This window comes from Rhinopithecus bieti, unplaced genomic scaffold, assembly GCF_001698545.2.
Source record: "Rhinopithecus bieti isolate Rb0 unplaced genomic scaffold, ASM169854v2 scaffold_7414, whole genome shotgun sequence".
In the NCBI taxonomy this organism is placed as follows: domain Eukaryota; kingdom Metazoa; phylum Chordata; class Mammalia; order Primates; family Cercopithecidae; genus Rhinopithecus; species Rhinopithecus bieti.
In genome coordinates, this window is record NW_016806087.1 from 2,839,151 (window position 1) to 2,857,137 (window position 17,987).

Below are 17,987 nucleotides of genomic sequence, written 5' to 3' on the forward strand. Positions count from 1 at the left end.
AAAAAAAAAAAAAAAAAAAAAAAAAAAAAAAAAAAAAAAAGAATTTCAATGAAAATTTAAAAACATTTATCACTGAGCTGCATCCACATTTTTTTCAATGCCTGCTATTTAAAATCAGTTCCTCTATCCTTCCTAAATAATGTTAAGAAAACACTATGAAAAGCCACCATACTACAAAATCGTATTTGCAGTGGCATCATAAATGGATGCATTTCGCTAAACAAACAAACAAACAAACAAAAAACAAACTTAGGAGGATGAAACACAGCAGCACCCAGGACATCAAAATACACTGGATGTGACCAACATGGCATGAGGGAAAAAAGCTAAATCAGGAAAAATAATTTAAAATTTCTGAACGGAGTTAGAACCTTAGTGGGTTTATGGGGTCTGCCTGCAGATAAGCCGACCATGTATTCAGTTAATAGATGGTAGCCTAGTATGCCAGAGACACACATAGAGTTTGGAATCAGATAGATTGAACTCTGAATCCCAGTTTTTTCTGTTGTTTTTTTTTTTAACTAGCTGTGGAACCTTGGGCAAGTGACTAAACCTCATCTGAAAAAGCAGAGAAAATACTTCACAGTAACACTGGGGCTTTAAAAGACACAGGTACAGGGCTTAGTGCCAAGGCCTGGCACACAGAACGGGCTTCATGGCAGATGGGGTATTAGGACTGTCTTGGGAACATTTTGGGCACAGCATATACTAAATGCCCATTCTATTTGAGTTTGAAGAAACTCTTTTTTTGTTGTTTTTGAGACAGAGTCTCCCACTGTCACCCAGGCTGGAGTGCAGTGGTGTGATCTCGGCTCACTGCAAGCTCCGCCTCCTGGGTTCACGCCATTCTCCTGCCTCAACCTCCTGAGTAGCTGGGACTACAGGCGCCTGCCACCACACCCAGCTAATTTTTTTTGTATTTTTAGTAGAGATGGGGTTTCACTGCGTTAGCCAGGATGGTCTCGATCTCCTGATTTTGTGATCCACCCGCCTTGGCCTCCCAAAGTGCTGGGATTATAGGCATGAGCCACTGTGCCTGGCGACTTGAAGAAACTCTTTAAGGCTGGCTAACAAGAAACATCCAGAGGTGTACTTATTTGCTAGACCTAGAATGAAGTTTTGAAAGAGATTTCAGCCATCATTTAGCCCAAATACTATTTGAGTTGAGAGAAGGAAGGCCCAAAGAGAGGTGCTTACTCAGGCCAGGCACGGTGGCTCACACTTGTAATCCCAGCACTTTGGGAGGCCAAGGCGGGCGGATCACCTGAGGTGGGGAGTTTGAGTTCGAAGTGCTTACTCAAACCAGATGCACATTTTTTCTTTAAAGATATAGAAACAAACTAACCAATGTAGGTTTGCATGGTCCCTTCATCTCAAGCTTACTAGACATCTTTTTTTTTTTTTAAGATGGAGTCTCACTGTGTCACCCAGGCTGGAGTGCAGTGGCACTATTTTGGCTCACTGCAATGTCTGCCTCCTGGGTTCAAGCAATTCTCCTGCCTCAGCCTCCCAAGTAGCTGGGATTACAGGCATGCACCACCACACCCAGTTAATTTTTGTATTTTCAGTAGAAACAGGGTTTCTTCATATTGGCCAGACCGGTCTTGACCTCCTGACCTCAGGTGATTCACCCACCTTGGCCGCCCAAAGTGTCAGGATTATGGGCATGTGCCACCACGCCTCGCCACATCTCTCTTTCTTAATTAGTAGCCAGGATGGACTTTAAAACCACTAGTGGCAACTAACTGAACCCTAGCTTGGTTGAGTAACGAAGACATTTGCCTTTTTACCTCCTTTGAGAACGAGGTCCCCCGAAACAGGTTTTAGTCCATAGTCTTCTATCCTCTTGCTTACCATGTTATTCCACACATAGCTTTGGTAGCTATGAATATACATTAAGCGATTATTTCTGGGTATCTGGAGGGAAGGAAAAAAAATAGGCAAGAAAACATATTCTAAATATAAAAAGTGCTGTACTTTTTTTTTTTGAGACGGGGTCTCGCTCTGTCACCCAGGCTGGAGTGCAGTGGCACGATCTTGGCTCACTGCAGCCTCCACCTCCCAAGTTCAAGCAATTCTCCCACCTCAGCCTACCGAGTAGCTGGGATTACAGGGGTGCACCACCATGCCTGATTAATTTTTGTATTTTTAGCAGAGACAGTGTTTCACCATGTTGGCCAGGCTGGTCTCTAACTCCGGACCTCAGGTGATCCGCCCAACTTGGCCTCCCAAAGTGCTGGGATTACAGGGGTGAGCCACTACGCCCAGCCAAAAAGTGCTGTATTTTCTAAGATATCTTGCTTGTTAGTGATAATCCTAGTATAAGAAACTTCTACTGTATTTATTAATTTACTTTTATGTATTTATTTTTGAGGCAGGTTTTCATTCTGTCACCCAGGCTGGAGTGCAGTGGTGTGACCACGGCTCACTGTAGCATCAAACTCCCAGGCTCAGGTGATTCTCCCACCTCAGCCTCTCGAGTAGCTGTGACTACAGGTGTGCACCACCATGCCAGGCTAATTCTTTGAGTTTTCTTTCTAGAGATAGGGTTTTGCCATGTTGCCCAGGCTGGTCACAAACTCCTAGGTTCAAGCTATCCACCAGTCTCAGCCTCCCAAAGTGCTGGAATTACAGGCATGAGCCACTGTGCCCAGCCAAAACTTCTACTTTAATCTCTCATTTTTTCTTTTCTTTTAGTCTCTCATTTTATTTATTTTCCTTCTACTTTAATCTCTTGTTTTTTTTTTTTTTTTTTGATACAAAGTCTCACTCCGTCACCTAGGCTGGAGTGCAATGACACGATCTCAGTTCACTGTAACTTCCGCCTCCCAGGTTCAAGTGATTCTCCCACCTCAGCCTTCTGAGTAGCCGGGACTACAGGTGCGCACCACTATGTCCAGATAATAATTTTATTTATTTATTTTGAGACAGAGTCTCGCTTTGTTGCCCAGGCTGGAGTGCAATGGCGTGATCCCGGCTCAATGCAACCTCTGCCTCTTGGGTTCAAGCGATTCTCCTGCCTCAGTCTCTCAAGTAGGTGGGATTACAGGCATCTGCCACTACGCCTGGCTATTTTTTGTATTTTTAGTAGACACAGGGTTTCACCATGCTGGCCAGGCTGGTCTTGAACTCCAGACCTCAGGTGATCTGCCCGCCTTGGCCTCTCAAAGTGCTGGGATTACAGGCATGAGTCACCACACTCGGCCATAATATTTTAGGAAAAGTTTACGAATTTGTATCGGGCCACATTCAAAGTTGTCCTGGGCTGCATGTGGCCTGCAGGCTACAGGTTGGACAAGCCTGCCTTACATCAATGGCACAGTCTTCAAACAAGACTTAAGGAATTTACACACCAATTTTCTTTTCTATTTTTTTTTTTTTGAGACGGAGTCTCGCTCTGTCGCCCAGGCTGGAGTGCAGTGGCCAGATCTCAGCTCACTGCAAGCTCCGCCTCCCGGGTTCACACCATTCTCCTGCCTCAGCCTCCCGAATAGCTGGGACTACAGGCGCCCGCCACCTCACCCGGCTAATTTTTTGTATTTTTTAGTAGAGACGGGGTTTCATCATGTTAGCCAGGATGGTCTCGATCTCCTGACCTCGTGATCCGCCCGTCTCGGCCTCCCAAAGTGCTGGGATTACAGGCTTGAGCCACCGCACCCGGCCTACACACCAATTTTCAAGCGAACAGTGCTTTTTCTCCTGTAATTCCATGGATAAAGAGAGAACCTAAACGACTGAACTGACAACTAATTCCATGCAGCAAGAATTCTGCTTTGTTTGTGCATCTAGGAAAAGTAAAACTTAGGTTTAAGGGTTAAACTTTAACATTTGTTACGTTTAACTTTGTTGCCCGGGCTGGAGTGCATGGAGTACTGGATTATACATATCCAAATACTGGTATAGGCTACTCTTGAATCACTATGATGAAACCAGACTAAAATGCAACTATTTAGACTGCTTACTGTTCAACACTTTTACTAAGGCAGTTTACAGTTCTGGTGACGGAATGATCAAGAAATGACGGCCGGGCGCAGTGGCTCAAGCCTGTAATCCCAGCACTTTGGGAGGCCGAGACGGGCGGATCACGAGGTCAGGAGATCGAGACCATCCTGGCTAACACGGTGAAACCCCGTCTCTACTAAAAAACACAAAAAACTAGCCGGGCGAGGTGGCGGGCGCCTGTAGTCCCAGCTACTTGGGAGGCTGAGGCAGGAGAATGGTGTGAACCCGGGAGGCGGAGCTTGCAGCGAGCTGAGATCCGGCCACTGCACTCCAGCCTGGGTGACAGAGCGAGACTCCGTCTCAAAAAAAAAAAAAAAAAAAGAAATGACTATACGATAGATTCTGAATTTCTCAAATACCAAGAGACTTAATTTAAACAGAATTTCCACTGAAGATTATGTTTTCCACATTGATGCTTTTCTTGTGCCCTCAATAAGTAATGCCCGCATCCACCCCCTCATCACCACTCAGGGTCTGAACAAAGATTACTCAGGTGAAATACCTCAGAGATCACCTAAGGATCCTTATTTATCTTCCGCTCTTTCAAAATTTGGTAAAATCTTTCAAGATGAAATTTAAAAAGCATTACAACACCTTGAGCCATTGCCTGACTTCACAAATTGCACTCACTATGCCAAATGCAGAGACTATATTCTTCATTCCATATTTTGAAAGTCCTCGAAGCAGCTGCCCTTCCACACACCTTTTGACAGGTAGTTTTCTGAGGGCAGCAGCTGGGTCTTTGGTCTTTGCCCATTCTTCTCTGCATTTAACCAAGTAGCCCTTTTCAGCTGTGGGGGAAAAAAGCTAGGATTAAATAACTTACCCAATAGACAGACTTCCACAACTTAAAAGTACACTTCACAGAGAACACAAAATTAGAAAATGTCATTTGAAATATAGGTGCTGTTTATAGCTTCCACTCATCTGAGGAAGTGTAAAGATGGGAAATACAGAAAGTTTACAGAACTATTTGGCTTTGTCAATGTACGATCACCCTCAGATCAAAAGTAAAAGCTATTTAACTGTTAATTATCATAGCTGATTCAACATGACAAAACACGGTAGTACTTTCTTCTCTCTTTTCCATTGTAATGTCAAGTTTAACAGGTTACTTTCCTTAAAATTAGATAATTGTATCTCTTTATAGTTTGCAAATGAACTACCCAAAGTGAGCATAAGTATTTTGACAATCAGTAGTTTAATCCTCTTCATTCAAGATGATTTTAGAGATACTTTTTGGAAAGTTTTGGTGACTTCTTCACACTGCAAATCCTCAAGGTGTTTTTGCCAAGTTTTTATATTCCATTACACTATGTTTTAGTAAAATAACCACAAATGAAATGTTTTAGATTCTTATACACTCAGATTTAGTGAGTGAAGAAAAACATACATATTCATTTAAAAAATATATTTGTATTCAGTTACGAATTAATACACTGAACAAGCTAATAGAGCTAAAATAGAGGTTGGGTGTGGTGGCTCACGCCTGTAATCCTAACTCTGGGAGGCTGAGGTGGGCAGATCACCTGAGGTCAGGAGTTCGAGACCAGGCTGGCCAACATGGTGAAACCCTATCTCTACTAAAAATACAAAATGAGCCAAGCACGGTGATGCATGCCTGTAATCCCAGCTACTCAGGAGGCCGAGGCAGGAGAATCACTTGAACCCAGGAGGCGGAGGTTGCAGTGAGCTGAGATCATGACATTGCACTCCAGCCTGGGAAATAAGACTAAAACTCCACCTCAAAAAAAAAAAAAGCTAAACTAGGATATAAATTATAAATCTTAAATATACACATAAAACTGTTGAAAAATATAAACTTATACTTTTACTGTAAAAACAAGTAAAATACTGAAATAACGACCTCAATTTGCACAAATGCTTTTATTCAAAGCAATTTTATGAATACCTAGCCATACATTCTATTTATTTTCTTAACATGAATTTTATTCTCACCTCCAGAGCGGGGTTTCAATATTAAATCCATGACTTCTGTCCAGGAATTCTGTAGTATTGCTCTAAAATTAAACGACATTTATTTTACTAAATTTTGCATGAAGATAAACTTTATATGCACAAATCTTTGAAGAGTCAACAAATCATATTAACCATACACTGAAGCCTTGACCTCCCAGGCTCTAGCCTAGTGATTCTCCCACCTCAGCTTTCCCACCATCCCGACAGATAGCTGGGACTACAGATGCACACCACCATACCTGGCTAAATTTTTAACTTATTGTAGAGATGGGGTCTCACTATTGGTCTTAAACTTTTGGGCTCAAGTGATCTTCCCAGCTTGGTCTCCCAAGGTGTTGGGATTACAGACATGAGCCACTACACCTGGTCCAACATTATCTTATTAAACTTAAAAGTAAGCAGAAAATCTAGTATGATACAGATTTCAAATGTAAAAGAACTTAAAGTGCCAAAAGAACTTTTAAAAAAGAGAAAATGGAAAACACAATGCTTACCCGTAATATTTAATATCATTTCAGTTTAAAAATGTGATAACAGTATAAATACTACCTAGTCATGCTTTAAGTAGTTACACATGGTATTATTTATTTATTGAGGTGGAGTCTCATTCTGTTGCCCAGGCTGGAGTGCAATGGTGTGACCTCGGCTCACTACAACCTCTGCCTCCTGGGTTCACGCCATTCTCCTGCCTCAGCCTCCTGAGTAGCTGGGACTACAGGCACCGGCCACAATGCCCAATTAATTTTTGTATTTTTTTTAGTAGAGATGGGGTTTCACCATATTGGTCAGGCTGGTCTCGAACTCCTGACCTTGTGACCCACCCGCCTTGGCCTCCCAAAGTGCTGATTACAGGCGTGAGCCCCCGTGCCCAGCCCACATGGTATTATTTATATAAATCACAGTTAAGTCTTTATGTGTGAAAACTTGTTTGAAACTTCTCAAAAGATTTCTCCACGTTAATACCTTCTTGCCCAGGCAAACAGAAATAAATACGATTTACTCTTCTTTATTATTCTTGTCAAAATGGAAATATCTATATATTAGATGATTATAAAAGTTATATGCTTTTTAAAATTTTTTTATTTGTTGAGACAGTCTCACTCTGTCGTCTAGGCTGGAATGCAGTGGCGTGATCTTGGCTCGCTGCAACCTCTGCCTCTTGGGCTTAAGCAACTCTCCTGTATCATCCTCCTGTGCAGCTGGGACTACAGGCTGCGTCAGCATGCCCGGTTATTTTTTTTTTTTTGAGATGGAGTCTCATTCTGCTGGCCAGGCTGGAGTGCACTGGCATGATCTCAGCTCACTGTAACTTCTGCCTCCCGGGTTCAAGCAATTCTTGTGCCTTAGTCTCCCAAGTAGCTGAGATTACAGGTTTGAGCCACCATGCCTGGCCAATTTTTGTATTTTTAGTAGAGATGGGGTTGTGCCATGTTGGCCAGGCTGGTCTTGAATTTTTGGCCTCACGTGATCCGCCTGCCTCGGCCTCCCAAAGTGCTGGGATTACAGGCACAAACCACTGTGCCTGGCCAATTTGTGTATTTTTAGTAGAGACGAGGTTTCACTGTGTTGGCCTGGATGGTCTCGAACTCCTAGCCTCAAGTGATCAGCCCACCTTGGCCTCACAAAGTGCAGGGATTATAGGCATGAGCCACCATGCCTGGCCTATACATGCTTTCAAAAAACCGAACGGTACGTAAGAAAGGTTACGTGTTATTCAATCTCTAGGAAATTAAGCACTGTTAACACTTTAGAGTATATTTTTGTTGGCGAATCTTTAAGTGTATGTAATTCTTCCTTTAACTTTTACTATACTATTGCTGTACAGAAATTACATTTTGTGTATTACACCTATTTCTCATCTTGGAGTCATGTTTAGAAGGACCCTTCCCTATCAAAAGAATATAGGAATCCCCTTCTATTAATTTTTGTTTTTCCAGTTAATTATGGTTCTTTATTTTCACATTTAAGTTATACAATACTGGGCATTTCTGGATATTAAATTATCTAAAATGCTATTTGGTATCTATCAATGACATCACCTGGATTTTCAATCCAATAATGTAATTACATCAACAGATTTCCTATTGCTGGCCACCTTCACAGTCCTGGAACAAGCCATGTTGTATCAGTCCTTAAATATAGTCCTGGGGTGATAAATTATTTACTTGGATAATCTTTTAGCCAATACTGACAAAAAGAGTATAGCACTAATTGGTACTAGGGACTGGTCTGACAGACAGAATAGACACAGAATTTTTTTTTTTTTTTTTGAGACGGAGTCTCGCTCTGCCCCCAGGCTGGAGTGCAGTGGCACGATCTCGGCTCACTGCAAGCTCCGCCTCCCGGGTTCATGCCATTCTCCTGCCTCAGCCTCCTGAGTAGCTGGGACTACAGGCGCCCACCACAGCGCCCGCCTAATTTTTTGTATTTTTAGTAGAGACGGGGTTTCACCGTGGTCTCGATCTCTTGACCTTGTGATCCACCCACCTCGGCCTCCCAAAGTGCTGGGATTACAGGCGTGAGCCACGGCGCACGGCCAGACATAGATTTTTACACTAAAAAACCTTTGTTAGGCTGAGCGTGGTGACTCACGCCTGTAATCTCAGCACTTTGGGAGGCTGAGGCAGGTGGATAGCAAGGGCAGGAGATCAAGACCATCCTGGCTAACCCGGTAAAACCCCATCTCTACTAAAAATACAAAAAAAATAGCCGGGCGTGGTGGCACGTACCTGTAGTCCCGGCTACTTGGGAGACTGAGGCAGGAAAACTGCTTAACCCAGGAGGCGGAGTTTGCAATAAGCCAAGATGGCGCCACTGCACTCCAGCCTGGGCGACAGAGCAAGACTGCATCTCAAAAACAAAACACAAAACAACAACAAAAAAAACCTTTGTTAGATATCAATTACAGCCTGCAGGCCCAATCTGGTTGTCCACCTAATTCTGTTGTTTTATTGGAAAACAGCCGTGCTCATTGCTTTGCATATCGTCCATAGTTGCTTTTGCAGTATAACTCCAGAGCTTAGCACCTGCAGCAAACATTGAATGGCCCACAAAGCCTAAAATATTAACTAACTGTTCCTTTTTTTTTTTTTTTTAGACAGAGTCTCGCTCTGTCGCCCAGGCTGGAGTGCAGTGGCGCGATCTCGGCTCACTGCAAGCTCCGCCTCCCGGGTTCACGCCATTCTCCCACCTCAGCCTCCGAGTAGCTGGCACTACAGGCGCGTGCCACCTCGCCCGGCTAGTTTTTTGTATTTTTAGTGGAGACGGGGTTTCACCGTGTTAACCAGGATGGTCTCGATCTCCTGACCTCGTGATCCACCCGCCTCGGCCTCCCAAAGTGCTGGGATTACAGGCTTGAGCCACCGCGCCCGGCCCTAACTGTTCCTTTACAGAAAACCTTTGCCAACACCTGATATAACATATTAAACAGTTTCTTAACTGTAGGACTTTTCAATGCCTTTAAGATGCTACCATATACTGTAAAGGTTCAGTATACAATGCCGTATTAAATATATACAGATTTGGTTTACAACAGGCCGTATTATCTAGCACTCTACGCATTAAGATGTTTTGTACTTTTTTTTTTTTTTGAGACGGAGTCTCGCTCTGTCGCCCAGGCTGAAGTGCAGTGGCACGATCTCGGCTCACTGCAAGCTCAGCCTCCTGGGTTCACACCATTCTCCTGCCTCAGCCTCCCAAGTAGCTGGGACTACAGGCACCTGCCACCACGCTTGGCTAATTTTTTTGCATTTTTTTAGTAGAGACGGGGTTTCATTGTGTTAGCCAGGTCCACCCAGCCCCCTAACCCCTGGTAGCTACCCTTCTACTTTCTATGACTTTGACTACTCTAGGAACCTCATATTTATGAGAAATCATACCATATTTGTTCTTTTGTTACTGGCTATGTCAGGTAACAAAGTTCCCAACGCTTATCCATGTGATAGCAAGTGTCAAAATTCCCTCCTTTTGAATCGCTTGAGCGCAGAAGGTGGAGGTTACAGTGGGTCGAGATGGTGCCACTGTACTCCAGCTTAGGTGACAGAGCAAGACTCCATCTCAAAAAAAAAAAAAAAAAAAAATCCCCCTTTGAAAGGCTTCCATATTCCATTGTATGTATGTGCCACATTTTGTTTGGATAAACACTTGGGTTGCTTGGGTAGCTCCTTTTTGGCTACTGTGAATGGTGCTATTATGAACATAGTGTACAAATATCTGGTGAGTTCCCACTGTCATTTCTTTTGGGTATATACTGAGAAGTGGAATTGTTCGATTATAACGTAATTTGTGTTTAATTTCTTTTTTTCCTTTGAGACGGAGCCTTGCTCTGTCGCCAGGCTGGAGTGCAGTGCTGCCATCTCGGCTTACTGCAACCTCTGCTTTCCGAGTTCAAGTGATTCTCCTGTCTACGCCTCCTGAGCAGCTGGGACTACAGGTGTGTGCCACCGTGCCCAGCTAGTTTTTTGTATTTTTAGTAGAGACGGTCTTCACCATGTTGGTCAGGCTGGTCTCAATCTCTTGACCTCGTGATCCACCCGCCTCAGCCTCCTAAAGTGCTGGGATTACAGGCGTGGGCCACCGCACCCAGCCTACATTTAATTTCTTAAGAAATCACCATACTGTTCTCTACAATGGCTATACTATTTTACACCCCCACCAGCAAAGCCCAGGTTTCTAATTTCTCTGTACCCTTACCAACACTTGTTATTTGTTGTTTTGTTTTGTGATAATAGCCTTTCCAATGGATATGAAGTGGTACCTCATGGTGATTTCTATTTGCTTCTCTCTAATGACTAGTGATGTTGAACACCAATCTGTATGTCTTTGGAAACACATTTACTGAAATCCTTTGTCCATTTTTGAATTGGTTTTTCTTTGGTGGTTGTTGAGTTGTAGGAGTTCTTTATATATTCTAGATTTAAGTCTCTTCTCAAATGTATGATTGAAATATTTTCTTCTGTGTGTTATCTTTTCATTCTGCTGATAGCGTCCTTTGATGCACGTTTTTCATTTTGATAAAGTCCAAACTTACCGATTTTTTCTTTTGTTTGTTGCCTGTGCTTTTGGTGTCATATCCAAGAAACCACTGACAAATCCAAGCATGAAGTTTTCGCCTGTTTTCTTCTAAGAGTTTGCGTAAGTGCAGCTCTTATGTTTAGATCTTTGGTTCATTTTGAGTTTATTTTATCTTATTATTATTTTTTTGAGACAGAGTTTCACTCTGTCGCCCAGGCTGGAGTGCAGTGGTGAAATCTTGGCTCACTGCAACCTCTGTCTCCCAGGCTAAAGCAATTCTCCTGCCTCAGCCTCCCGAGTAGCTGGGATTACAGGTGTGCACGTCACCACACTCAGATAATTTTTGTATTTTTAGTAGACACGGGGTTTCACTATGTTGGCCAGGTTGATCTCAAACTCCTGACCTCAAGCGATCTGCCGCCCACCTTGGCCTCCCAAAGTGCTGGGATTATGGGCATGAGCCACTGTGCCCGGCTCACTTTCTTTTAAAGTTTTTATTGAGGTATTCAATAATTTACATACCACGTAATTCACCCATGTAAGTATGCAACTCAATGGCTTTTAGTATTTTAAAAGAATTGTGAAGCCGGGCGCGGAGGCTCAAGCCTGTAATCCCAGCACTTTGGGAGGCCGAGACGGGTGGATCATGAGGTCAGGAGATCGAGACCATCCTGGCGAACACGGTGAAACCCCGTTTCTACTAAAAAATACAAAAAACTAGCCGGGTGAGGTGGCGGGCGCCTGTAGTCCCAGCTACTCGGGAGGCTGAGCCAGGAGAATGGTGTGAACCTTGGAGGTGGAGCTTGCAGTGAGCTGAGATCCGGCCACTGCACTCCAGCCTGGGCGACAGAGCGAGACTCCGTCTCAAAAAATAAATAAATAAAAATAAAATAAATAAATAAAAGAATTGTGGAGCATTACACAATTTTAGAACATTTTATCAACCCCCCCCCAAAATCCTATCCCATTAGTAGTCATTCCCCATTGGTCCTGTTCTAGCTTTTTCTATAGATTTGCTCACATTGGAAATTTCACAGAAATTGAGTGATTCACTCATTCTCTGGCAGGGTCTTGCTCTGTCATCCAGGCTACAGTACAGCGGGGGTACACTGTTCACTGCATCCTTACATTTCTGGGCTTAAGAGATTCTCCTGCCTCAGCCTCCTGAGTAGCTAGGACCAAAGCCAGGCAGTACCACACTCAGCTATTTTTTTTAAATTTTTATTTTGTAGAGATGAGGCCTTGTCTATGGTGCCCAGGCAGGTCTTCAACTCCTGGCCTCAAGTGATCCTTCCACCTTGGCCTCTTGAATTGTTGGGATTACAGGCATGAGCCACTGTGCCCAGCCTACTTAGCAATGTTTTCAAGGTTCACTCATGTTGCAGAATGTATCAGTACTGTGGGTACAGTAATGTGGGTATGAATTCCTTTTTATTGCTAAGTAATATTCTACTCTATATTACTGTATATTACACTTTATATTTTATTTATCCATTCATCAGTAGGTGGACATTTGGGTTGTTTCCAGCCTTTTGGCTGCTATGAACATCTGTATAAACTTTTGTGTGAACATATGATTGTCAGTTGTCCTCAGTATACACCTAGAAATGCAACTTCTGGGTCACAGGCTAACTTTATAAGCTTTTGAGGAACTGTTGGGCTATTTTCCAAAATGGCTATACCATTTTACATTCCACCAGGGACGTGTAAGGGTTCCAATTTCTCCAATCCTAACACTTGTTTTTTCTGCCTTTTTAAATTTTAGCTATCCTAGTGGGTATGACGAGGCATCTCATTGTGGTTTTGATTTGCATTTCCTAAAGATTAGTGATAAACATATTTTTGTGTGCTTATTGGCCATTTGTTTACATTATTTAAAGAAAAGTCTGTTCAGACCCTTTGCCAAGTTTTAGAATGGGTTGTCTTTCTGTTCTTGAGTTGTAAGAGTTTTTAATATTTTGGATACAAGTCATTTTTCCACCTATACAATATAAACTGAAAGTCTGTTTTTTCCCTCGGGAAATTCTCTGGTGTTAACAGTGGGTTTCTTTGAAAGCAGGAAATATTCCTATGTTGTAAAAATGAATGATTTGGAATTTTGAGCTGACTGTACTGACCTTTGGGCATGCTCTGTAATTGTTGTGGGATAAATTTGATCTTAGTTATTTACATTTATTTACATTATCTTTGGCGTACACAACGTGTAAGATTTCATGGCTGTCCTTCTGCCAAATTAATTACAAATTTATAGGTTGATACAGCCCTCCCTTAAATATTCTGCCCATAATACAATTAGCATTTTTACTATTTTTATCAATGTCCTCTGACCATTAGCAAGGTTGAGAAACATATTAGCAATCACTATATTCTTGGCATAAAAATAGATGTGGCATAAACATCATTTCACTTCATTTTCACCACCCTGTGAATTGATATCATTATCTCCATTCTATAGATGAGTAATTTGAGGCTCAGAACTCAAGCCTGTTTTCACCTGAGCTTTTTAACCTCCTCAAAGAGGCAGAGGAAATAGAGATTTTTATCATTTTGCACTTTTAAAATCACAAAAATGAATGCAACTTCATAGTTTAGATGCTGAAACAATGGACTGGAAGCCCGGAAAACTCTATTCCCAAACTACAGTCAAGCAACTGATGAGTTCAGGCAGACCTCTCTAAGTCTAAGTTTGTTAACATGAAGGCTCTGAAAGACAAGGAAGAACATGAACGCTCAGATCGTTTCCAGCTTGTAAATACCACAATTCTAACTCCCACGTGAATAGTTTATGTAACAGAGTCTCTGCTGGGCAACAGGATTCCAGAAGTAGATTTATGAACCCAACTATTTATTGATGGATTCCCACTGCAGGTTACACTGGAGGGGTTCTTAATTGTTTAAAAGTAAATGACAGGCCAGGTGCGGTGGCTCACGCCTGTAATCCCAACACTTTGGGAGGCCAAGGCGGGCAGATCACCAGGTCAGGAGATTGAGACCATCCTGGCTAATACAGTGAAATCCCATCTCTACTAAAAAATACAAAAAATTAGCCGGGCGTGGTGGCAGGTGCCTGTAGTCCCAGCTACTCGCGAGGCTGAGGCAGGAGAATGGGGTGAACCCGGGAGGTGGAGCTTGCAGTGAGCCAAGATCGCGCCACTGCACTCCAGCCTGGGAGAGAGAGCGAGACTCCGTCTCAAAAACAAAACAAAACAAAAAGTAAATGACAGTTCTTAAATTCCATGTCACTAACTTTTATCATTTATTCCCTTCTTTAAAGAGTGAGGAAAGAGGTCCAGGCACAGTGGCTCACGCCTGTAATCCCAGCACTTTGGGAGGCCAAGGCAGGCAGATCACTGGAGGTCAGGAGTTCCAGACCAGCCTGGCCAACATGGCAAAACCTCAGCTCTACTAAAAACACAGAAATTTGCTGGGTGTGATGGTGCATGCCTGTAATCCCAGCTACTCAGGAGGCTGAGGTGGGAGAATCATTGAACCTGGGAGACGGAGGTTGCAGTGAGCCAAGATGGCGTCACTGCACTCCAGCCTGGGTAACAGAGTGAGACTTCATTTCTTTCTTTCTTTTTTTTTTTTTTGAGACGGAGTCTGGCTCTGTCGCCCAGGCTGGAGTGCAGTGGCNGGCAAAACCTCAGCTCTACTAAAAACACAGAAATTTGCTGGGTGTGATGGTGCATGCCTGTAATCCCAGCTACTCAGGAGGCTGAGGTGGGAGAATCATTGAACCTGGGAGACGGAGGTTGCAGTGAGCCAAGATGGCGTCACTGCACTCCAGCCTGGGTAACAGAGTGAGACTTCATTTCTTTCTTTCTTTTTTTTTTTTTGAGACGGAGTCTGGCTCTGTCGCCCAGGCTGGAGTGCAGTGGCACGATCTGGGCTCACTGCAAGCTCCGCCTCCCAGGTTTACGCCATTCTCCTGCCTCAGCCTACCGAGTAGCTGGGACTACAGGCGCCCGCCACCTCACCCGGCTAGTTTTTTGTATTTTTTAGTAGAGACGAGGTTTCACTCTGTTAGCCAGGATGGTCTCGATATCCTGACCTCGTGATCCACCCACCTCGGCCTTCCAAAGTGCTGGGATTACAGGCTTGAGCCACCACGCCTGGCCGTGAGACTTCATTTCAAAAAATAAAAACAAAAAATAAAATTAAGAGCGAGGGAAGGGCAGATCAAAGTTTAATAAATGTGTTAACATAGATCAGAAAATGTATCATCTCTGTCTGGCTACTTCAGGTCTGAGTTACCCAACTGATTACTGTTGACTTACTTACTGAGTCAAGACTTACCCATTACAAAATAAAAATAAAAATAGGGCTGGGAGCAGTGGCTCACACTTGTAATCCCAACACTTTGGGAGGCTGAGGTGGGCAGATCATTTGAGGTCAGGAGTTCAAGACCAGCCTGGCCAAAATGGTGAAATTCCTGTCACTTCTAAAAACACAACAAAGTTAGCTGGGTGTGGTGGCAAGAGCATGTAATCTCAGCTACTCGGGACGCTGAGGCAGGAGAATTGCTTGAACCTGGGAGCAGAAGTTGCAGTGAGCCAACATTGCACCACTGCACTTCAGCCTGAGCAAGAGAAAGATTCCATCTCAAAAAATAAAAAATAAATAAAAAATAAAAAAATAGCTGGGCGTGGAGGCTGAGGCTCATGCCTGTAATCCCAGCACTTTGGGAGGCCGAGGTGGGTGGATCACCCGAGCTCCGGAGTTCAAGACCAGCCTGACCAACATGAAGAAACCCCATCATTCCTAAAAATACAAAATTAGCCAGTCGTGGTGGTGCATGCCTGTAATCCCAGTGACTTGGGAGGCTGAGACAGGACAATCACTTGAACCCAGGAGGTGGAGGATGTGGTGAGCCAAGATCGTGCTATTGCACTCTGGCCTGGGCAAAAAGCGCGAAACTCCGTCTCAAAATAAATAAATAAAATACAATAAAAAAAAAAAAAAATAGAACCCCTGGATGGGTTACCAAGAGTGGTAGGAAAGCTCACTTTTCAGGTCAAATCCTTTTGAACTCCGATTTTTTACCTTGTGCATTCATTAACTTAAAACAAAAATCATGAGACTGTGGTTCATTGGCCCCAGACATGAGAGAATGTAGAAATAATTAAAAACACCACCACCAACAAACCCTGCTTCTTTTATGAGAAAGCTCTTTTGACAAAAGATATTAAATACCAACCTTCCAACCTGATACGTAGGGACAGCTGTGGTTCCAAATCTTTGCATTCCATAGTAGTTAATAAATCCAATCTCCTTGAGAGAGTTCATAGCTTGCTGTACTTGGTCATCAGTTCCTGTTATATTTCTACAGGGACCCAAATTATTCAGAGAAAAAAAGTTACGGTCAAACACTCAGGGATGCAGATCATAAATGACTACGGCCTGGCTTCCACGTCTTTTGTTCACTCTCCTGCAGCTTTCTCTCTACCTCCCAAGGGCTCTTTCTTTCTCTTTTTAAGTTGTGGTAAAATATTTATAATGTCAAATTTACTATTTTAGCCATTTTTAAGTGTGTAATTCGGCGGTATTCACCCATTTATGGCAGAGGTTGCAACTTTTTGAATTTTTGCAATCAGACCTTGGCGATGACCTTGAGCAGTAGGATATAAATACTTCCCACATGCTTAGCATTCCAATAATGGAACACTAGCACACATGGGTTAATTACATTCACAACGTTGGGCAACCTTCACCACTATCTACTTCCCAAAGTTTTTCCTGTTCCCAAAATGAAACTCTGCACCCACTAAACAGTAACTTTGCATTATTCCTACCCTTTTCCCCACTATTCTACTTTCTGTGTCTATGAATTTGCTTATTCTAGGTGCTTTAAGTGGCATCACCGGCTCGGTGTCTTTTACCACAGCATTTGAAGGAGATGGTGTCTTTCCAAAGGCTGAGCTAGGTTTTCGAGTGGCAACATGTCCATACAAATCCTACAGAGCTATGTGCTCTCCCAGCTCTGCCAGGCCCTGCTCTGCCCTCCCTTGCTGCCACTCCTGTTCTGTTAGTACCAGCTCACCAGGACCTTATGACCAACCGTGAGTAACAGACTCAAGATGCCCTGGCCAGACCCTCTGGTCTACATCCCTACCTGCAGTTCTTTACCTGAGCACAACAGTGAAGTGGTTTCCTTGAAGCTCTCCCAATTTCAGAGGGTTTTTTTGATAGCTGAAATTCCCTAGCTTAAAGTTCATCAAGCACTTATTCAGGTGGGCAAGTCTTTGTGCAGTTATTCTTAAAAACAAAAAAGCAACAAAACAAAAAAGAGTAGAAAGAGGGTCATGAGATATTGATTGTCTGCCTTGAACAGTACAGAAAACAAGATACAACACAGCTATGACTTCCTAAAAGGAAAAGGCACTGCAGCAGGTAAGGCGGGAGTGTCCTTCTCTTCTCTCTGCATTCTTCCTTCCGTGTAATGGTACGTGCTCCTGTTGAAATTGCATACTCCTGGCCATATTTTATACACTTAAAGCCTCTTGTTATTTATATGCTGATGAGTAACAGACAATAATTTCTGTGGAATTTTCTATTTTTTTGTGGGGAGAGAGGTGAGAAAAGGGACACGGACAGAAACAAATCCCATATAAAGAATGGTATCAAGCATTTAAAAAAAGGTCATTATTTTGTCTATCAGAAAATATTATAAACTCATTATAGAAAATTGGAAAATATAAAAAAGAGAAAAGGAAAAGAAATTCATACTTTCATTGACTGAAAATTATTTCCACTGACATCTAACTTTTTATTTCTTCCCTTTCTTTTTTTAAAGATATGTCATATATAGCTGGAATTCTACCCAAATCTGTACCATGCTGCTATCATTTCATATACAGAAATTTTCATTAGAAATTCCTTGCCTTCTTCAATAGGAAATATATGTAGAGAAACAGAGTACTGAAAAGCCTTTCTCCCCTTTATATCTCTAGTATCACCACTAGCAGCCAATGTTGTTCCCCTCCCCTCCCCTT

The 17,987-nt window shown here is 42.9% G+C and overlaps 1 protein-coding gene across 1 annotated transcript in view; it reads right to left on the reverse strand.

Annotated features, from left to right (window-relative positions):
* Positions 1 to 17,987, reverse strand: part of PUS7 (pseudouridine synthase 7) — a 73,367-nt gene that overhangs the window by 9,866 nt on the left and 45,514 nt on the right. Inside the window, exons 9-13 of the mRNA XM_017874641.1 lie at positions 17,122 to 17,360; positions 16,193 to 16,318; positions 5,962 to 6,023; positions 4,633 to 4,793; positions 1,791 to 1,917 (exon numbers count right to left, since the gene is read on the reverse strand). Of these exons, the coding sequence (XP_017730130.1) occupies positions 1,791 to 1,917; positions 4,633 to 4,793; positions 5,962 to 6,023; positions 16,193 to 16,318; positions 17,122 to 17,360 (715 nt within the window). The remainder of the gene's footprint in view (positions 1 to 1,790; positions 1,918 to 4,632; positions 4,794 to 5,961; positions 6,024 to 16,192; positions 16,319 to 17,121; positions 17,361 to 17,987) is intronic.